The 23,658-nt window shown below is 36.1% G+C and overlaps 1 protein-coding gene across 6 annotated transcripts; it reads right to left on the bottom strand.

Annotated features, from left to right (window-relative positions):
* Positions 1-363: 363 nt before the first annotated feature.
* On the bottom strand, positions 364-23,129 carry tgs1 (trimethylguanosine synthase 1). 6 transcript variants are annotated; one of them, XR_009422585.1, is made up of 13 exons: positions 22,805-23,129; positions 22,502-22,561; positions 22,374-22,438; positions 21,283-21,446; positions 19,295-19,895; positions 16,562-16,697; positions 15,758-15,844; positions 15,484-15,664; positions 13,238-13,568; positions 12,930-13,091; positions 6,591-6,734; positions 5,092-5,574; positions 364-671 (listed from the first exon to the last, which is right to left on the bottom strand). XR_009422585.1 is itself a non-coding variant. In XM_059501835.1 (13 exons), exons 1-13 carry the CDS (start codon positions 22,912-22,914, stop codon positions 558-560), a joined length of 2,391 nt encoding a protein of 796 aa, XP_059357818.1. In that variant the 5' UTR covers positions 22,915-23,129; the 3' UTR covers positions 365-557. The 6 variants fall into 6 exon arrangements, 5 of the variants coding, with proteins under 5 accessions (XP_059357818.1, XP_059357814.1, XP_059357815.1 ...); XM_059501835.1 differs by lacking the exon at positions 22,502-22,561 and having other exon boundaries at positions 365-671; positions 5,092-5,170; positions 5,358-5,574; XM_059501831.1 differs by lacking the exon at positions 364-671 and having other exon boundaries at positions 5,297-5,574; positions 12,930-13,094.
* Positions 23,130-23,658: the final 529 nt, after the last annotated feature.

Here is a 23,658-nt window from a genome sequence, read left to right as displayed (position 1 = left end):
GCTACAATATTTACCAAGTTGATTACAGTTCTGTTTTATTTGTTTGCATAAAACCGCAGTACCATTACGCTAGTCAAGTGTCAATTTTGTACAGTATTTGGAGAAAAAGTATATCGGTATGATCTCACAGGAACATGCTTTCATATTACATTCACGGTTGTGACAAATTTAATAGACATTTGTAAATCCTGCTGAGTAGTTAGAAATACGTGTATATAAACGAGTAATCAATATTAACATTTTCCATGTATAAAAAATTCAAATATTTGTATCTATACAAACATTATACAGCACTGCGATATAGATTTTTTATTTTTTATTATTTTTTAAAAACTTCCTTTGTTTCTTCAAATCGACTTTAATAGGTAAATATCAACACTGAAAAAAAAAGGTTCTATGTTAAACATTATACTAGCAGCATCACAAAAACACATAAAATTTACATTTTATGTAAAATCATTCAATGGCTTTACAAAACAGATAATGTTTGCCAGTACAATTTAAGTGCAGTAAGTACAACTAACATAAATGACTGTCAAAGGTCAAAATAAAAGGTTTTATGTTTTTGACTGTATTAAATTGCCAAAGTATGCAGTAATTGTTTTCAGTTTGTTGTTCAGAAAGTTCTGCTCCACTTCCACCTTCCCACCTGGGCCGGCGAGCGCCGCGATCTGCACAGAGTGAAAGAAGAGAAAGAGGAAGAAAAAAAGAGGTAGAGCAGGTCGACGTGGTCATTAGTTGCCAATATCAACATGTCAGTATAATATAAACACAGTAGCTTGGTTTAGAGAAATTTGTTGTTGAGTTCAATAACAAGAACGTCACACTAATACACAGTATTTAACCATACAAGCAGTTATGAGCAAAAGTTAAGTAACGTATTTACTTTAGATATTAGTGAAAGAATTAGCTACAGTCAAACCCAGAATGCTCCGGAAAGTAGTGTGGTTTCAAAAGGTGCAACCACACTTCAACACCAGACAAGACGACCTTTCAGAGAATTCAAAAACCATTATACAGCTGCAACCGACAGATATCAGATGCACTGAACTAAACCCAGGCGTACATAGTGTATTCTGTGAAAATAACTCCATTTCTGATGGAATAAGAATAAGATTTCAAGTTTATCTTGTGTTGTCTGACACATACGACAATAAATTATATCTGAAACTTGATGTATACTTCGTGTACAGCAGCCACGTGTACTAATATAAAAAATCAGATGACTTCATCTAGGCCCTGTCCAGTTAAAATTAAAGTTTGACGCCTTTACGGCCATGTATGCTAACACTAGGGATGCACGATCATGGTTTTTCATGGCCGATTCCTATACCGATTTTTTTACAAGCAAACTGCCCGATTCCGATACCGGATTTTTAAAAAAATCTTTAAGCAACAAACAAGAAAGAAGTGTGCATAAACAAGATGTTTATTTGGTATTTAATAGGCCAAACTGGCTTTTGGCTATTGAAAACAATAACCGTAACCATCAGAAATTAACGGCAGTAACTGCAGTAAGTAGACTACATTCAATACAAACATAGATGGTACAGACATCAGCATTTAGCTTTTGTTTTTGAATTGGGTTGAAACTACATAGAACTGGTCTTAAATGAAAAGTTTAACTGTAACCATGTGAAATTAACTTGAAGAGTCAACAATCAGCACACATTCAGCATCAGCATTTTCGTTTTTAAATTTGGTTTTCAATTTAAAACAAGGTCTTTACCAGTAAGACTAAATAAAAGTATGCTATATAAATATTATTCCAAAATGTTAAAATCAAATAATGTTGGTGCGAATAAAACAAAGATGCAAAGTGTTTCATTCATCCAATTAAAAAATAAATATAATTAAGGTAATGAATCACATCTATATTTTTTTTTACTTGAGCCAATGAAAATTAAACAACTATTGTCTCAAGTTAAAAAATATGGATGTGAATCATTACCCTAAATTTTTTTAATTGGATGAATGAAACACTTTTTCAGTGTGCTACAGCAGGTGATTTTAAAATCAAATTCAGTCGATATAATTTTAAGGTAAAATAAAAATAATCATCCTATACAGAACTGACGTTTACTTCTGGCTTTTCAAACATGTATGCAAGTTCTACTTTACAAAAAAAAAAAAAAAAAATTCAGCTTTGTCACGGTTTAGTCCGTTTCGTTTCTCATACAACACGCGAGAAGTTGAGCTGAACATCCCTTCACTGTCTCCGCATGTGCAGGGCGCGGACAGATACAGTACGCTCGCACAGCTTCAGTGAGCGCTGGAAAGGGACTCTTATTTTGTGCAGTCGGCTGTTCGTTTCCTGCTATCTGTGCCTCAGATGTGTAGCTCTGCGCTTCCAGTGCTGATCAGCTGCCCGTGTCCCGCGCACAGATTTCGAAATACGTCCACACAAATGACATGATAGCGAATGATTACAATGCAGGCTGTGCACGCGGGCGCACTTCCGGAAAAATCTGCCAAAAAAAGACCAAAAACTGGCCGATTGCTAATCGCGTATTTTAAGAAAAAAACGTCCGGTTCCGATTTATGGCCGGTCAACCAGTGCATCCCTAGCTAACACTTAAGTCATTCATACACTAGTGTACATCCCCTAGCGAAAAATAATGTATTTGAAAAACATTTATTTAATAAAAATACATTTACATATTTTGTAACAATGCAGTTTAATTGTGCGGATGTAATGATGAAGTCCAACTAAAGTATATACTTAAGTATATAGCTGAAGTATTCCAAGTATACTACAGGTACTTTAAACATCTTGCATTTAAAGACTGTTATTTTTCAAAGATCATACAATCCTGTTCGATAGTGAAAATAAACCACATTTTAGGTTAGATATTAAGAAATGTGCATTGTGCACAATTAGTATTCCAAATCAAGTTTTATAATAATTTTTATATCAGTAAGTCTCGAGCGATATGTCAGTAAATATGTTAATAGTTTTGAACTATACTTAGTATGAAACAGTGGCGTAGCCACCTAAAAATAGATGCGGAATAATTTTTTATAGTCTGAATAAAAAATGTTTACTAAACTTGGGTTATTGTTGTTTACTTAGAAAATATATAATTTTAAAATCAACCCTTTCACGTGTAAGTTACAAATATTTTAACTGACCCCTTGTTTACCTGGCGACGCGTCATGATTGTCACGTGACACACCGCAGCCACAATAACAGATGTATCGCTATTCGTTTTATTTCGTTTTTCATTTTTTATTCAAATATATTCACAAACTTGCTTACCATGTCAACTATCTGATTTTCCGATTCTTCGTTTAAAAACCTTTATAAATTATCTTTCGAGATGAGCGCTGCAGTTCAGAGTCCCGTCAGCCGGATTTAACGTACAGCACTTGAATTCCCCAGTTTCTCCCAAAATACATGAAGGTAACTGGCTGTTGAACTGGGAGAACAATAGAGTAAACTTTATTTTTCTGCTATGCGTGTCTGATATATGAATAAAACACGTCGGCAAATTACATTTGAAAAGATAGTTTTTGCTGCTTCCATAGACATCAGTGTGTATTTTACAAACTACCAATGTATTGTTTTACTAGTGATTTTGTATATTTAAATGTATGAAACCTAAAATAAACATTATGTGGTTGAAAACACTGCATATTAATTGAGCGCTGAACTGTCTCTGGCTCAGCGCCAGCCAAAGCGTGAAAGCGGTTTGAATCTGGCAGTTCTGTGACGCCACTGAACATTCTAAATCATACTCTCAGAGGCACAGAAATAAGATTCCAATATATGGTGCAATAATGCTCAAAACGTTAAAATTTAAGATATCTGCCGAAATTCGGACTGCCAACCAATCAGCAAACAGCAGCTGACTGTGACCCCAGCAGCTCCCCATCTTTGCTGCACATATAAACCCTTACTGTTTATGCTTTAAACAGATAATTTTTGATTGCACATTGCTAGCTAGCAATATGTCGCAGAGCTCCCTTCTTAATTTTCTTTAGCAAAAAACCTCGGCTTGATGGACAGTCGGACACAAGGCATAACCATAGACTGTATAAAAACATGGACGTAGTGTCCGTGACGTCACCCGTAGACTCCTGAAGTGTGTTTTTGAAGCCTAAAGTGTGTAGAGTGGGCCGTCGCCATCTTGGCAGTGCGTCACCGTGCGACTCTCCCAGACAATCAAAAATGGGCAAAAAGGCGGGAGCTAGTTGCTGAAGCCACACCCACCTAGCACGACGGCAGTGTCAGCAGCGGCAATCCACCTGTCACTCAAGTGGCTACGCCCTTAATTATGCAGAACTTTAAGTCTTAATATAATTTAAACGGATGAGTTATAAAAAAAAATTCATCCCCCTCACAGTTGTCATGCAGGGCAAAATTAGCTATTTAGACCAAAATCTTTTTTTGCACCAGGCTGTAAACATGTTTTTTCCTGCTGTAAAGTTGGGCATTTTAACATGGGGAGTCTATGGGACTGACTCCCTTTTGCAGCCAGCCTCAAGCGGCCAGTCGATGAATTGCAATTTTAGTCACTTCCTTATTGGCTTCACTAGAGAGAGCGGGAGGTTGGCGCTCGGGCATAACGTTACACCTGATGAGGATGTTTCTCCCTCCCCGGCCCCAACATCAACAGACAGTGTTGCCAGATTGGAAATGTCCAAGTATCGTACCAGAAGTTCAAAATGATCGTATTTTGAAGAAAATTATAATACACGAGTCAAAAGAGTTATTTATCTATTCTAAACCAGCTACATTTTGACACGACTTGCAAATTACCACTAGGAGTATGGTTGGACGGAAGCAGCGCGACAAAAATATTATCCCATAATTTTGCACAGTAATCTGACAATAAATGTGGCACACCCAGATTTTCATATGCACAACCAGAGTCTCTTTTCTGGCTACACTACTGGTATGAAATACATGTATTTGAAATATATAACTTTTTTTACTAGGTTCTATACAAGTAAAAAAAAAAACCCATTAAGATAATTATGTTCCTTGAGCAATTAATGAGGTCTTTATATTACCTTAGAAAAAAAAATTATTAAAAAATTACATTTCAAAAATGAAAATTATTCATGTAAATAAATAAAAAGTGTCACCTGTTCCATGTCTGTGTTTCGAGGAAGAAAATAGACAATATTGTCTGAAATCATTTTTGACAACCTGAAAATTTCAACTGTATAGATAGTTAAGGAAGCAGGAATAAGGAGTTTGAAGCACATTGAACACATACATTAGAAAGTATATCATAACTTCCACAAAGAGGAGTGAGGTGAAAGGACAAATCTGAACCTTCTCTTCCAAATTCTAATGAAAACCTCATTTGAAAAGAGAGGCACTGCCTAGAGTGAAAGACAAAGGATATCCATCTGGAGTCATCATGGTCTTGATGTTGAAGACGTCAGCACTGAGGTACTCTGGTCCTCCCCACGGGGGACTGAGGAAAACCATGTCTCCTCGCAGGCGCGGAGCCAACTGCAGGAAGTCTCCCTGCACAAACTCTATCTGCTGCGCCACACCGTACACTTCTGCATTGTGCTGTGCCAGAGCCAGCCGTACGGGGTCGATGTCGATGGCGATCACTGGATGTCAGGAGGAGAAAAACAGCTTCACTTACAAAAGGGTCAATGACAAACAAGAGTGGCCATGGTAAAGAAAAACTAATAAAATCTAGTAAGTTCAATATAGTTCTTTTTGTATTCATGTCAGTTTTGAACATTTTTTTCTACAATTTTCAGAAAATGTTTTATTCATTGACTTTGAGATTCTCATATGGTATATTCAAGTACTAACATATTTACACCTTGAATACATGTGAGTAAATATACACAACTGTTCATACATCTGGGGTCAGTAAGATTTTTTCTTCTTTTTTTTTTTTATAAAAAAATAATTGAATACTTTTATTGAGCAAGGACCCATTACATTTACTAAAAGAGACAGTAAAGACACTTTATAGTGTTACAAAAAATATATATTTTACATAAATGCTTTCAACTTTCTATTCAAGTATCCTGAAAATAAAAAATCACTGTTTACATAAAAAATATTAAGCAGCACAATTGTTTTCAACATATTAATATTTCTGAAGGATCATTAGACTGTAATAGCTGCTGAAAATTCAGCGTTGCCATCAAAACAATACATTTGAAAATATATAAAACTAGAAAAGACATTTTAAATTGTAATATCTCATAATATCCCTTTTACTGTATTTTTGATCAAATAAATGCAATAATAAGCATGAGAGTTGTATGCATTGTGAATATTCCTAAATATTATGAATTCCAAAAACAATCCATCATAAATTAAAAACATTATATTTGAGGTTTGCATTTTAATGCATTTTAACATAGAATGTATTAATGTATGTATATTAGACTGGGGGGAAATTAGTGTTGTTGTTTTTTTTTTTAACCAAGCAACATGGATTAAAAAAAAAAAAAAAAAAAAAAAAAAATTAACAACAATACTATTATGGTCGATCTCAAATTGTATTTAAAAAAATGTGATGGTTTCACATGACAATTGGAAATCACTATATTGGTGTTAGCATGGTAGGACTGTGTTGACATGGTGGTGTGAAACGCAACTGTACCTCTTTTACCAGTGAGGGCAAACTGAATGGTATTGCCACCCACACCACAGAAGGCATCGATAATGAGCTCTGTGCTGAAGCTGTCCTGCACTCTCAGAGCAATGTGCTCTGCAATCTTCTCAGGGGTCACTGAGAACCAGCCCTCTGTGGACAGAACAGTCACAGGTTACGCACATCACATTTGAAATTAGAAGCAAAGGGCTTTTATCGGTTCATGCATTTTTCCTCCTCAAAATAGTAAGATTAGCAGAATATTTAATTATAGTTCAACCTAAATACACCCTTTTATTACAAATGTGGTAGATTTTTGACACTTTGTCCACCAGAGGAAGTCTAGCTGAAGAACTAAACATCAAACATCCTCCCCCCTCTCTAAATATATAGCTTTGCTCCATATAATGAAGGATGATCTTTTTTTATTTTGTTAATTCATCATGTGATGCCAGAAAACCATATATTTCTAGGAGGAGGTGTATAAGCCATTCAATGCTTTCAAGATGTGATGACCTTAAAGCAGACTCCCTCTGTATCTCCAAGCAATTCATCATTCTTGAAAGCTGTGACACTTTAAAACATGGCCTCAGATACTGGATCTTCGTGTTTTTAGGGTGTTGCTTGTATCTGTGTGAGAGAGCCGAGGCAGAAGCAGTCAACGAGCACAGAGAGAGTGGAGTTTAACAGAGCATGTCCTCCTCTGATTCTGTGGAGACCAACACCATCTGCTTTTAGCCTCTACAAACGCATCTCTGTTTTTCCGCCTCTCGTATTTCTCTCTCCACTGAGAATAGAACACCTGCTAAAGTAACAATCACTGGTCTGGAGCAACCACATTCAGCACTTCCTGTTTACAGCGTGAGGTCCAGACAGCAGGCGGCACCAAGACGCCAACAAGTACAGGTGCCGCAGAGTAAAGTGAACTTGCTTTTCTAAGCACATATACCGTAAGTGGTGGCTTAAATTTGCATAAGGATTCAATCTTACATAAAAAAAACAAGCTGTAAACACTAATAATGTATTATTGTATTCCTGTCATTTTATAATTGCAGTGACATTTCCATCTGAAAAATACTATTTTAAAACTTAAATGTCCCACATTAAACCTAACCTACCATGCTATATTAAATAAAGTATCTCCTTACACATATGATTCCAGGTCAAAATGAATAACAATAACAAGAAAATGAGATTTAAAACGTTGCTTTTTATGTTTTTATACAGGTAACACTACTGACATCAAAATTTGTGAGAATTTTTTTGATGATGCAAATGACTAAATTGCTTTTATATACATGATTATTAATATAACCACTTAATTCATTTTGATCTTTGACATTTCCTTTGAACTGAATGATTATTCCACTGTATTGCATTTACTCAACTGCATTATGGAATAATATGCCTATTTTCATGCTTTACGTGTACTACCTAAAATAACGAAGCATAAATTAAAGTTATATAGACTTTTCCCCCTATTTTTTTTTTCCAATTAAAAAAATATTCATAAAATACTCATAAAATGAAAATGACCCCATTTACTTTAAGTCAAATTCCTGGTTACATTCAGGACAATTTACTAGAACAAGTATTATTTATTTCCTTTTTAGTTCCAGACTACTAATTAATATTGGATAACCAATGGATAACCAACATTTTTTCCTTGTTCAACATCCTGTTCCACATAGACATTTCACATTACAGAATAAAAGGTCTTGTGAACACCATTTCTTGTTGACTTGGTCTCTTTAATCTCTCCGGTCTCTGAAGTGGTAATGCATGCCAGTGCCCTTTAGAGAGGTCACACGCTGATAAAAATCACTCAGAATTTCCTCATTCCATTTAAAAGTCTGCGTTTTGACTGGCATAATGTTGACGTCATAGCTGTGTTTGTTGTTTGGTTCCTCTCAGCGGGTATCACAGTAGTAAAAAGAGTGGGTTTGCATCTCTCTAGCCCTGAGGTAATCCCCCTCCTCTTTATGGCGGGGGTGCAGGAGATACACAATTCAGCCCACGCTCTTGGTCCACCCCTCGCTCTCCTCTGTGCAATCAGGCAGTGCTGAAGGAAAAGAGGCTCACTGTGGCTATGGGCTACTGCCTCTGTTGACATGAATAAGTGAATAGATACGAGGCTCTGATCTCACTTTCAAAGAGAATTCCAAATGCTTAGTGAAAGAGTTATGATCCGAAAGTGGGAGAGACCTATAAAAACACATTAGTCATGGTACTTTGGAGAATTCAAAGAGGAATCCGCGGTCCATGAGGAGAGTTTTTCTAATCCCAAATAACGGGACCGTTTGACATTTGGTGCTGATTAAGAGGCATCTTTCCCAAGACCAGCCCTGTTAGAATCTAAATCCTAACCCAATACTAGGGTTATTATGTAATAAAATTTAACAAGGATTGTGACTGACTTCACAGGAAGAACATTTGAAAAAGTATTTGACATTTTCTGGAAAAAACGTTAGTGGTTCTTGAGCTGTCACCATCACAATGCTGAGGTGTTGCAGGTGCTTTTAAGGCACTGCTAAACTATACAAAAATGAATCTGTAAATGCTACACTAAAATCATATTTTTAATGAATATTTGTCTAATGTCCAGTTAAAATGTGAAAAATTAAAAGACGAATGAACACCAGAAGCAACCCTGCACAATATATTACAGGGATAGTTCACTCAAAAATGACAATTCTGTCATTAATTATATACTCTCATGTCGTTCCAAACCCCAAAGACCTTCGTTCATCTTCAGAACACAAATTAAAATATTTTTGATGAATTCCCAGAGCTCTCTGTCCCTCCATAGACAGTCCCTCCGGGATTTCGTGGGACTTTTTCTGATTTTTGCAGCCTAAAATTTTGCTTTGCATTGAAAATATGCCACAGACAACATTCTTCTAACACTGTTATGACTTTTCTGACTTCGAGAACCATTGTAGGGCTCCAGCCTAACATTTGAGGACACCAGCACCAGTGCCATTAAGGTGGCACCAGCACCTGACAGTAAAGCACATGTACATTTCAGAGATATATATTTGATGTCTGCATTTACAAAAGAAAGATGTATTTTTTAGAGTGTTTGCTGTGTTGAAGATGTTTCCTGCCAGATGTTAAACAGACATTTATTAAAAATCATGTAAAACTGCTTCTGAGATGTTTCTTTTTAGCAGACGTCTTACAGATGCACTTGTGCTGTCTGGATAGTTGAGATGCAGATCAAATTAACATTCATAATGTCTAAATATAAATTTAATAAACAGAAAAATATATATTAGGGAGTGGAAATTGCCAATAAGCCTAAAAGTACTTCTCTGCAGCCATGTACTAGTGGTAAATTAATGCATTTATTTTTTAATTATTATTATTAAGTGTTTTATTTTATTTTTATAAACGAAAGCAATCTATGAAGGATGAACTAATACTGTCATCACATTAAAAATAAGTTTCAAATTCAGTAATACAGCTTTGAAGTGCTGGAAAAAGTTGTGTGAAGCATTTAAAAAACTCGATCAAAAGCCCACTGTGTTCACAATGGTCGAAATATAGGAAGAGGGGATTGATTTTGAGGGGATTGGGGTTATGTTAATATATCACTGAAGAGAACTGTTTTGTGAAAAGTTTTGATGGCAATTTTCATTTTCATTTTCATCTCCTCTTACTTCTGTATAAGTGCAGCTCTGCTTTGTTTAAAGCGGTAACCAAGGAAACGATATATAGTGGCTGGTTCATAAGTGCCACCTGCTGTCAAAGAGTGAATTTACACCTCATTCAGACCTGCTGTTTTTGTTTCATACAGATACGTTTTTTTTATACGGTCTATGTAGCAAAACAATTTAAATAAAATAAAACCTAAAGTCAGACCAATCTGTTTTTGTTTTAAATCCTGAAATTATACAAATCTAATTCAAATCAAACACAACTGCATCTTTGTTTAGATTATGATTAAAATGCAGTGGTTGCCTCTAATTTAAAATGGTTAACTTACAGATATTTTTGTTTAAGGACAGTTTTTTTTTCTTTATCAGCAAATAGCCAATAAATAAATGTGCTTTAAAAAAAAAAAAAAAAAAAAAATTAGATTCTGCCAATGTGCTAGTAACATCCAGAGGAAAGAAAATCGGATACTGATTCGGCTATTATCAGTGATTCACTAATTAAACTACTAAATAAACTTGGTCTCAACTTGGAGGTACAATCTGGGATGTCTTTTTCTATCAATTCCTCAATAGGCAGATCTTGTCGTTCATAAAAGTCAGGGATCTTAGGCTTAAAAAGGTTGGTGACCACTGCATTAGATCATTTCTGCCACAAGTTGTTCCTGTAGTTTTACGATGTTCAATCCATGGTGAATAGTGGTGATTTGTGTTTATTGAACAATGTTATTTTTCTGGTTTCCACATCCGTGGCGTTTGTTCTGATACCTGTAGCTTTAACAGAATTCTGCACTGAATTTGAATGCTTCTCACAAGATTTCACAGAGATTCTGCGGTAAATTCGACTGCTTTCTACACTGTATGTCCCAGCACTGTGTATAACAGTGTCACCTGATCGAGATCTGCCCACGGCTCCGGCCCGAGCAGATAAAGGGTCTAGTTCCGCTAATAGAACTGTAGTTCCACTTTTGGTTCATTTGTCACTTATGCAATACTACTTCTTGTAAAAATGCATGTGCTCTACACATTGAGCCTTGGTGCTAAAATTCACGTAGTCACATTTTCTTGTACACCATCATCTCATTCTTTCTTAAATAAAAAGAATAAAGAACAAATGCTCAAAAGACAAATGGTAAAAATGGTCAAAAGTATAAGAGAATATGCAGCAAATTAAATTCCTCTTACAAGATAAAATTAGACAAATGAAAAGCGATTATCAAAGCAGGTTTACGTTCTGTGTAATACACTGTGTCCATTAAGAGAGTGACCCACTTTGCAGGCAGCAGTGGAGAGGATAACACAGGTAAAGCACCAGAGCTAAAGGTTGTCCTCCTCTGAGGACGAGCACTGTATTTGTGTAAAGTGTGGCGTGGGGAAAGAAAAGAGTGCTCTCCTGAGCACTCTAAAAGCTGCCTGCCGCCTTGCTCTCACTCGCTCACGGTCTCCCTCCCTTTTTCTCTGGTCTGACGCAGGAGGTTTGAGGGGCTCCGTGTCTAGCGTCAGTCAGCACACACACTGGAGTCAGACACCCCACATACAGCGGCTACAATCTCACACTGACATCATTCTCTGAGGCACCCTCTTTTTGTTATTTAAAGTCACTGGTTTTACTGTGAATTATTCATTGGTGCACATTATTCCAAAAATAAATGGAAAAATGCATGAGATTAATTTGCTAGTAACGTCACATACAAAAGCTGTTCCGGCTATTGGTTTATGTATACCCAAATAGCTATTGGGTCTATTTCATAATTCTATTAATTCCCAAAGGTCAAGTCAAAGGGCTGGGCAATACATTAAATACTTGTAATATATTAGCAGTTTTATTTGGCAATATAAAATCAACACTGTGATAATGAGTAAATGTGCTTTTTATTTGACTATTTGGCCCCTTATACTTCAGTATTAGGGGGTTTGCTGCAAATCATTTCAATTAATTTATTCATAATTCAATAATTCATTTGCATCATCATTAAGAAGTGTTCACCAAAATCTCTGCAGGGCATATTTTAATCCATTATCATGTATGCCTATGCTGTATATTTGGCATTGTTGTATTGGTGCACATATGCATGACAATGTTTAAATATTTGGGTCACACTTTATTTTAAGGTTCAGATCTCGTCATCAATATACTTCCTTGACATACTCCTAATTCACTTTTTATTAATAGTTATTAATGTAGTTGTTAAGTTTATGTATTGGGTAGAATTAGGGATGTAAAGTACGTTCATGCAGAATATGTGCTTTAGAAGTACTAATAAACAGCCAATATGTACTAATAAGCAACTAGTCAATAGTGAGAATTGGTCCCTATACTAAAGTGTTACTAAATATTCTTCCCTGTGTTTATTAAGTGAAAAATGTGACCGCTTAACCTACTTTTTAAGAAGATATTAACAGTGTTTTAGGTCTAACATTTTTAATCTGTTAGTCCACAATGGCTTAGTGGTTATAAAACAACCAAAAGACTAAAAATGGTGAAATACAATATATTTTTATCAATATCAGCCAGATTGATAAAGAGTAATTAATTTCTAGTTCAACAGGTTGTCTATCTTTGTAATCTTCCACTGTTTTAAACTTAATGTCCCTGATGTCCCTGCTTTGGATAAAAGCTTCTGCTAATTGAATAAATGCAATAAATGAATGAATTGTCTAAAAGGAAGATGGTGGCTTTGTGCTTACTCACCATGATCTAGTCTGATGCCCTCATCGAACCTGGAAAACAGACGGTAGCGTTGTGCCCAGTACTTGGCCAGCTCAGGTTCTGCTGCAATCTCAGGTGGCATCTCCACATCCTTTCTCCTTTTCCGGTTCCTTCTCTTGTTCTTTTTAGAGGCTTGCACGCTCTCTGCTGGGAAAGGCAACAGTATGATTATGTTAAATTGCCTTGAACGGCAAATGAGAAGCCCAACTGAGTTAATGGTTGGCTTGTCTATTACACAGACTGTGATTATCTCATTTGTCTCATGTAAAAGCAGGACGTTAAATGCTGACCTCCCTCAGCGCCCTCAGGAGCATCGGGGAGTAAGAAGTCAGGGACGTCTAAGGGCTGCAGCTCTCCTCGAGGATCGGAATCACTGTCCTGTCTATCTTCTGGCTCAGGCTGAATGTTCTGCTGAAGTTTCTCACTTTGTTTACATCTTCTGCTGAGCTGAGGTGTCTCCTCAAACTCCGTTTCATCAGTTTTTTCCCTGTCTTCCTTTCGCGTAAGTAGACTTCCATCTTCTGCTCCCTCACATGGCTCAGTCAGGGCTTCAGGCATGGAGGTTGGAGTCACCTCCTCAGAGTCAGGGTCAGTCTGAACCTGCTGAAGGAAACTCTGGACCTGTGAGGGTGTGAGAGAATACAGGGCTTGAATAGGAAGGAACAAACCCAAATACTGTATACCACAATCTGGAAAGATGCTTTGCAACAACATTAATCATTAAAAGTGTTATGCAAATCAATTATAAGACAAACAGAAATGCTTCACGTGCTGCTTTATAATTCTGTGGAAACCATGGTACATTTTCTAGTATGAACAAAGATTAAAAGAACTGCTTTTATTTGAAATAGAAATCTTTTGTAACTACGTAAAAATCTTTACTGACTTTTTTTTAATCAATTCAATGCCTATATCAAACCTATATCATTTAATCGGATGGGTCCCTAGCATTAAACAGAAAGCACAGCTAAGAGCAGCAGAACTGCAGGCCTCAATGTGAGGAAGCCCCAACAACGTCTTCTTTAGTCATCCAGCCTGAAAAGATACAAGTGATAATGTCTGATGCAGTAAAGTTTTCGTCCTCTACCAGATCAATTTGTGCTACAGAGAAATCAAAGTCTAGTCTCTTCACTGGCTAAAATCCAGTCGTGCATGAAAGCTAAGCTGGCTGCTGTGGGTTTGGCACTAAACTCAGAAATCCACCTTGAAAGGGTGATGCACTGGGTTGAAAACAACAATGTGTCTCTTTTCTTCTTGAATATTCAACATGCCAGTGATGAAGAGCAAGCGTTTAAACCTGTCCTGTGTGTGTTTGACAGCTGGGAATGTGTGTGTTAGTGTCAGGGGTGAGACTCTGCCTGTCTGACAGCGCTCAGCAAACGCTGTGATGGGGGGGGGGGGGGGTTGGGGGTTTCTGTGCAGACCACATAAAGTGTCAGCCTCACCGCTCCTGCTGGCTTGATGCTCTCTACCCCATTCTCCTCTCACACACAACCTCTGAACAATTTACACTGTGCTTGACAGATCTGTAGTATGGCAACTAGAATGATACATCTTGCATGAAAGCCCACAAAAACCATGTGTCAATAAAACCTCAGGCAACAATGCAAACATATGCATTTCATCGCTCAGCTGAAGCAGCGCTGTTGAAGACCATACATCTGAGTGCACAGTAGCACAGAGGAGCTTAAGCATGAAGACTACTAATTGCATAATGAAAAAAAATAAAAATAAATAAATAAAAAAAAATAAAAGAGAACTTCATCATAGATTAGTCTCTAAAAGCCATATCTGTCAGAGATACAAAAACAAAAAAATTCTAAATAAATAAATATTTTAAAATAAAATTAATACATTCACTTAGGAAGCATTCAGTTGATCAGAAGTGACTGTAGAGACATTTATAATGAAATATTTCTATTTCAAATAAAGGCTATTGTTTTTACTTTGTATTCAACAACAACAACGAGTCCTGAAGAAATGTATCACAATTTCCACAAAATTAAGCAGAATTGCTTTCAACATTGAGCACCAAAACAGTATATTAGAATGATTTCTGTAGGATCATGTGACATTGAAATCTGGATTAATGACTGCTTAAAATTCAGCTTTGCCATCAAAGGAATAAATAACATTTGATAAAGTATTAAAATAGAAAACAGGTTCTTTAAATTGTAATAATATTGTTAACTTTGTTAAAATGATCAGCTCTGAGCAATAGGCCTTGCACTTATTGCACTTCATTTATTTCTGTGCTTGTAAAAATCAGTGATAAATACTTCAAGCTAATTGCCATGGTTTTAATTGATTTTGTTCATACTTATATTTAACTTTTAAAATTAAAAAGTGTGTAAGTGTGTTCATTGGAATATTGCATCCCAAAATCTATTAAATCAAATTTTCTGCTCTCTGCAGCCCTAACATTCAAAATAGTCTTTGGCTGACCTGATGCGATGGTCTTGTTTTGATGGGAAGGATTTTATGGGCGATTTATTTCTTCAAAAATGAAATGCCTACGAAGCAAAATATAGCTTACTTTTTGAAGGACTTTGCTGATCTTTGGCTTTGTGGTTTGTGGTCCATCATCAGTAAAGAAGATGTGCTTGTTGATTTTGCAGGCTGCTTTTTTTCTTCCGTCAGGAGGCTTTCTGTTCTCCTCACTCCTTCTGCCAGGGTATGGAGCTTGGCCTTGTTTCAGCTTCACAACACTGTCAAACCTGCCAAGACAAAAAACATTGGGATGTTAATGGAGGCCCTGATTGTTTTCAGCACACTAAAGGCCTGTCTAACCTCTCAGCCTGGGGTCTTACTTGGGCTGTGGACCACGTCTCAGACCGAGGGCATCCCACGCCTCCTCAACTGGCACCTCCGCAAGCTCCTCAACATCCAGCTCATGACTGTGAAGAGATCAGCCATTTAAACAGCACTGGATTACATCATCATAGTCTTTCATTTTTGACATTATTTACTCAGCTCACGATATTCAAAACCCATATACTAATATCAATTAGAACAGATATACTAAAAAGCTTGAATAAAAGTTTGGGATACAGTTAGTAATATTGTTAATTATTATTAATTTCCAATAACAGCTCATTTTTAAATATTTAATATATTAAAATAATCATTTTGATATGAATCATTTTAATACATTAAAATATTTTTTTTCAGCATCAATTAAGCCAGTTTCAACGTGTTAAAATGCTAATTTGGAGCTCAAGAAACATTTCTTATTAGAATTCACGTTGAAAACATATTATATATTATATTACATTAAAAAATGCAGATTCTGTATGTTTGTTTCATCAAAGGACTCTTTAATGAATAGAAGTTAAAAACAACAGCATTTATTTGAAACTGAAATCGTCTGTAACTATGAATACATCGCATTCATGATGAATAAAAGTAATCATTTTAAAAAACACACAGACTACTATTATGTAAATTTTTGGTACTCCCCCCCCGGTCATTATGTACTGTGAGCAAATGGATTTGGAATGACATAAATAATGACAAAACATTTGTTTTCGGGGGAACTCTCCCAAAAAAACAGAATCGTTAACTATGCAAGTCTGACACAATACAGTATACTTCATAACAGAACGCCAGCTTACGCTCTCTTCACTTTGGCTCGTCTGTTCTCTGGAGGTTCATCATCATCATCGCTCTGATCTTCATCGTTTGATCTGCTCTTTACGGGCTGTCCACTCCAATTACTCAATGGTGCAGAGGTCTGTTTCATGTTGCCATCTGAAATCACATAATCAAAAGAATGTCTTATACTGCCTGATGTATACAGCAAAAAAAACCTGTTCCAGTGGTACAAATAAGTGTGCTGTTCAGATGGCATCAGTCATGGCCTGACAATCAGGATGACAACAAGAGCCATTTTTAGAGCGACTGTGAGTGGATTGTGATCAATTCGAGCACCCAGAAGTCTGTGCTCTCTTTCACATGTACCAGCATTAAAAATGCATAGGCCAAAGTCACATGCTCCTTTCATTCAAGCATCTCTTGATATAATGCATTAAACATTCAGAGCCAAGCTTAGGCTGCAAAAAAAGACATCTGGGGAAAATGATCTGCTTTTATACAGGGGGCGCTGTCATATAGCAAACTCAATTCAAAGTTTTATGTCACTGTGATGATGATGATGATGATGATGATGATGATGATGATGATATGATCATAGGTGGCACTGTCAGAGCACATCGAGCAGGCCAACTCCCCAAAAATAAGTTAAAGGTTCATTTATTTTGCTTTGCATGATACATAGGCACGTAAATGTAAACTTTTTCTTCAGCTAACATCACATTTCTCTTGCTTCTCCAACCCTTTTGCTATTTTTATAGTTCTGTTTATAGTATATTTTTAGCTATGCCCTCTTGTTTTATCTGAAATACATCAGATTAGTTTTGAAGTTAAATAAGTCGCAAAACCGTGGGACTAGTCTGTTCAAAAATGGTTTGCCTATTCTTCCTGTCATAAATATAATCAATACTCTAAAATGCTTTTTAAAATAAAAAATATCCACAAATGCATAAGCATTTATCCCCATGCAAACTTCATTGGAATTATATGACAAAGCTACATTTGACCTCAAATTTAAATTATGTTTTTCATTCTAACGTCATTCCAAGCTTGTATGACTTTTATAACTCTGTGGAATGTAAAATAAGATTAAGGCTGGAAAGCGATTCAAATTTTTTATCAAATTAATTACATGATGTGGACATCGCACATCAAATTTGTAGAAATTACTCCCAAAAGATAATTTCAAGTCATTGCTGTGCATTACAAAAAGTAGGTTCAGTAAGAAATATTTTGTTTGATAAAATTTATTACATATTGCCTACCCTTTTGGACCACGTGAGTAAATGATGAAAGAATTGTCATTTTTGGGTTGGGTGAACTATAACGTTAATCTTAATTTTATTATTATTACTATGAAAATATTAAATTATTTCTTTAATGAAATTATACTCTAAATAATAACCTAAAACTGCCAGTAGGTGGTGGTAAATATCTTAATAATTATGTCCTCGAGTCATTTATTCATTGATTTGATTCGTTCAAATGTCTGATTCATTCAGGAGTGAAGTGAATGGTTCTTTATGATTGGTTCATTGAAGAATTAGACTTGAAACGTGTCGTCACCATCAGACCGATAGGTGTGTGACATCAAAGTACCGCAAGAGCTTTAGAGAGCAGACGACTCCTTGTGCTTTTGAATCGCTCTCGCGGTACTTTAATGTAATACACCGATCGGTCTGTGCAGCGCCACTTCAAAGCAAACACGACTATGGCCAATGGTTCAACGCGCCAAATGGTTCACCCAATTCATTCAAAATGTGGATTAAGAAATGAAATGCCATGGGTTGCTCAGAGATGAACTGTTCTGCTTTGTCTTTATCTTCTGGTTGGCAAAATTGAGCATAACAGACAACATGGTGTCTAAAATAACACAATATTAACGTCTAAATGAACTGTTGTATAAGATGAGTATCACATTTGCACTAGTGTGATATTCACTGATCTATTATATATCAGTGGTGATATTGCACTTAGCCTACTTCTCGTGTGACATTTCTTAATTATGTGATGTTAATATGAGACACAATCCCAAACGGCGTTTTGCCCCATATCTTGAATTTTATGGATATTCTCTAGGCTCCATCACGCAGTAATCTGTTCCTCTGCCTCATATTAGTCATCAATCGACTGTATGAAATGGCAGATGATCCACATAGGTCTGGGGCGGGGCAAGTGCATCAAATGCGTTAATAATTTTAACTTAATTTTTCTCCACAATTAATTAATCTAATTAACCTGTTAAATTACCAGCCCTAAATAAGATATTTTGATAAATGTCTACGTGTTAGTTTTTTTCCATTAAATGGAAAACAATGGTAACCACAATGGTTTGGTTACCAAATGTTTGTTTGAAATATTTTCTGTGTTCCCCAGAAGAAATAAAAATAAAATCATGTAGGTTTGGAATGACATGAGAGTAAATAAATGAGGACAGAATTTTCTTTTCTTTTACTGTATTTTAGCCGCATCAACAAAGTTAGGGGGTGGTTAATAATCATTCAATTATTCTATTTTTGAATTAGATTGTTTATGTTCTGAATGACAGAAAATTGAGCACACACTATATAGGCCCATGCTGTAACTGACTAAATACATTTAAAATCATATGACAACTGCACTAGACTCAATACGCTGTAAGTAGGTCATGGAGCAGGAAGGTGTTGACATATTTGGGTTCAGCATCACTGCAGGAGCACCACAGTCCCCATAGCTAATACACAAAGAGACCTTGAATGTCAAATACATGCACTAACCAGAACTGTCAGTGCAGGCTGTATGTGATGATGGCCTTTTGCGGTTTCCGCCATCACAGGGCTCATCAGCGCAGTTACAGACCAGAGACTGCTGGTCGCCTTTCTCCCCGTCAACTTCCTCAGTCAATAAGCTCAGACTGCTTATGAGATGGGTAACGTCTGCCTTTGACCTTTCTTCTGTCAGATTCTCGAGTGCCTCTGTTTCTCCTTGGCTGCCCTGGTTTTCCTCGGAAGCAGCAATGGTGCTGTAGGTCTCATCCACTGTCCAACCCTGGGCGGCCCAGTAGTGAAACTGCTCCCAGTAGTACTGGTATGTTTGATGGTAGTGCTCGGCCCAGTCTGCTTCTGAGCGGGAACAGTCCTGTGTCGAACTGCAGGAGATATTAGGTTGTTTCTCCAGCCAGCTCTGCCACAGCAGACCCTCCCCATGCTGCTGCCAGTAGCTCAGCCAGGCCTCTTCTGACGCGGAACACGGCTGTTCGGCGGGGGTCTCAGCGATCTCATTCACAGCACACTGCTGTTTCTCTTCATAGTCATCATCTGAGGGGGCTTCCAAACAATTGATGGTACTTTTGTTCTTCGCTCTTGCTAAAACTTGGCCCTTAAAGATGAGAAACAATTACTAGTTTTTGGCTACAGCCAAGTCATTTCCTAAAGTAAATGGGGTAAAACTTCACAAAAACAGTCTTTAATGAAAATTTACTTAGAAGATAGCAAGCGAGCGGCTTCACTGCACTAGATAATCCATAATCACAGGCCCTCTTCACATCTGGGCATTAACATGCCATTTACATGCATATACTAAAAGTCAAGTGTAAATGTACCTGAGTCCAACATTTGACAGATGTGTAAATGCTAATGCACTTTTTCATTATTTGCAAATACAATCCATACACTATTTGGATACAAACTACATGTTAATGCCAGGTGTAAAGGGGCCCATCCAAAAGGAAAATGCTACAAACGTAAAACAAAACAAAAAAAACAAGAATCGAGAAAATGTAAACAAAAAAATATATAATTTGTCATTTAAGTTATTATTTTGTATTGTTGAATAATGTAACACTACCTGAAAGTTTGAAATAATTAAGATTTTTTTTTCTCTTACACTCACAAAGGCTATTTTTTTTTTTTTTTTTTGATAATACAGTAATATTGTGAAATATTATTACAATTTACAATAGCTACTTTATTGTCCTACTTTAATTTATTTTAAAATATAATGTATGCCTGTGATGCAAAGCTATGTTTTGAAGGAACCAAACATTCAGTGATTTCCGTTTGGTGCTCAAGATTTCTCTTAAATTTTATTATCAATGTTAGAAACAGTTTTTGCTGAATAATATTTATATGGAAACTATGATACTTTCCCACTGAAAAGTTTGGGAGAAGAAATGTATACTTTTATACAAAAACATTTTATACACTTTAAATTGTAAAGACATTTACCATGATACAAACAACATTAATATATGGTTACATTTCAAATAAATGCTGTTCTTTTGAACTCTATATTTTACAAAGAATCCTGACGTTAAGCAGCACAAGTACTTTAATATATTTATAACAGAAAACTGTTTAAAATTGTAATTATGTTTCACGCGATTACGGTTTTTACTAATAAGCACATACTTGGTGAGCATACTGTAAGAGACTTATTTTAAAAAGATAATTATTCCAATTACTAAAAAGTCGTAATTATTTCAAACATTTGGCCGGTAGTATATAGACAGCCAGGATGTGCCAATTATATTATATGGTTCAGATGTGTGCTCCAGAGCACCCCCTATGTGGGTAACATGCAAGCTCAAAGTAAACACTCAAAGCAGTCTTGTACCCAGCAGTCCGTGCATTATTATGACTCCAAAGGACTAGGGCAAGTGTCTATGACTCTATGCATGAACATTATCATTGGCAGTGTTGACATAAATGGACAGCAGTGCTATTCCAATATAACATCAAGATCATAATGCATGCAACAGACATACAGCTTTCCTCTGTTTCGATGAGCTGACAAACTCCACAGGAAGCCCCAAACTGGCCATTAGCATGGTCTCTTCATCAGCAACCGCCTCTTCTTCCTCATCCTCCTCATCCACAGAACAGTTAAGGTCCTCCAAAAGCTCTTCCCCATCATTAGCTTCAAAATCTACTGTGAAAAAAAAAAGTGTAATGTGAAGCTATTTGAGCATTGTAAGCTATATCCTGACCATAACCTGTTGCAAGCATTTAATGCAAGTGAAAATCAAGGCTAAATGAGGATATCAATCTTTTTTGTTCCAAGCAACCCCATTAACAATATTCATGACATTTCCTTGTGCTTTCGATTTACTAGAAAATGATTAGCCTAAGGATATTTACAAACATGTTTTACTCTATTAAAAATGTTACTGATTTAATTGAATCAAAATGGTATTCATTTACCAGTTAAATCCACCCAATAAAATATTTTTAAACTCTGCATCTTGTAAAATGTAGGTGGCTGCTGATAAAGAAAATGTCTTTTAGGTCACTGAAAAACATGGATGTTTATAGCAGAAAGTTGGGTTAAGCATTTATAGAGAATAATGGGGAAGCAATCTGGTGGATGAGACAGCATATAAATATGAATATTTTGTGTATATATATATATATATATATATATATTGTCTTTTCACAAATCTATGCATACTTGTGTCTGAAGGATGGGTTATTTCAGCGGGTTTAATGTAATTGCTATCTCAAAAAAATGTAGTGTATTGTTTTGTCTGTTTAAGGAAAATAAAAACTATGATTCATAAATAGAAAAATGTATATTCATTATAAAATTGCCCATGGAGTTTTAATAACATTTAACACGATTTTCCAGGTTACGCTTTTAAAATGACCCTAAATGTACCTTGTTCCCAGTTGTTGAGGTAGTGAATTCAATGTTGTAATAGTTTAGCTTACATTATTGCTTGTTTAGCCTTATTTCAAATCATTTAAAGTCCCGATGTGCCCTTGGAAGTTTATTGAGGCCACCTGGTTAAGAACTGTCAGGAAATCAGTAAGTAAACATTTTCTTCACATATAATCAGATATTAACAGGAAACCGTACCTTGCAATTGACTGTCTGTCTGATTCAGTATGGCTTTCAAATCTGACCGATACAATTCTCGATCGCTGCGGATGAAATAAAAAAGAGACAATGTGTTCACCCTTTATAATAGAAAACAGGCAACATACCATGTAAACTTAGTAGTCAGTGTTACACAGTGAGGGCTCACTATCTTTACTACTTCAGATCTATGTGATATATGGAGAAGATCATGTTTTTCAGTTGCTGTCCTGCTGAAAATCAATCCAAGTCCAGCTTGTTGTTGGCTCATTTTGGGCTTAAGATAAGATGATACTTAGATAATTCTTACCACAGGTAAGCTACTAACAATACAGCAACGGTGCATTATAAATGCAACTTTCTGCAGGCATTTAACCTGATAATATAGCATGCACATTCTATCAGTTGATTAGAACACATTGCAATCTTACTTGACGTAAGCTCTGGAGCACAAGCAGTGTATTGTCATCTCTCGCTCTTCACCCTGATAGAAGAAGATATCAGCTAAAGGAACAGTATTCCGCTCTCTGTAATCAATCATAATGATTGATCCACAAACCGGACGTATCGTTTCTTTTTTAACTGCACATTAGAAATAAAAACGACCGCGAGACATAACGTTATAGCGATATATAAATAAACTGTTGAATTAAAACGAGGAACATTAAAAGTACTACTACAATGTCTATCAATTTCTACCTAGCATTTATCTACACACATTTTTCTCTCTGCGAGTTTCCCCCCTCGTGTTGTTTCGGAAGATGCCCGTCAAGTTAAAAGACTCTCAGTAAATGTACAACACTGACACGGCATTTATGGGGCTCTAAAACTTTTATTATGAATATTCTGGACCTTCACATGAGCTGTTTCCTGTTTGTGTCACATGTAAAGAGAGCCGGTTGAGTCAGGAAGAAAAAACATGCATTGAGGACAACAGTGCTAATTTCATCGAGGTATCATAATGTAAGTAGATTTGAGAAAATCTTCTTTTTTTATACGCTTCTTCTAAAACATCCATCTACATGTTTAGTTTTACGAGTGATCAGATGTGTAATTTTGAAGAAGTGTAGCTTTAAAAACGCAAAATCTGAGCTGTTGTTAGGTTTGTTTGTCTATGATCGCTATCGACTGTTCAAGTGCAACCGAAGACAGAACAGTTTAATGCTACGACTTTCTTGTCATCTTCATGCATTTGACTGTGTTCATGTAAATGATTTGGTAGTCTCTCTCCTGTGCCTGAACAGAATGAGCAGGTATAACCTGTCATCGACGTCATCTGATTTTA

This window comes from Carassius carassius, chromosome 20 (genome assembly GCF_963082965.1).
Source record: "Carassius carassius chromosome 20, fCarCar2.1, whole genome shotgun sequence".
NCBI classification, from domain to species: Eukaryota; Metazoa; Chordata; class Actinopteri; order Cypriniformes; family Cyprinidae; genus Carassius; species Carassius carassius.
Note: the sequence above shows the minus strand (reverse complement) of the source record. Positions and strands in the feature narration are given on the sequence as shown.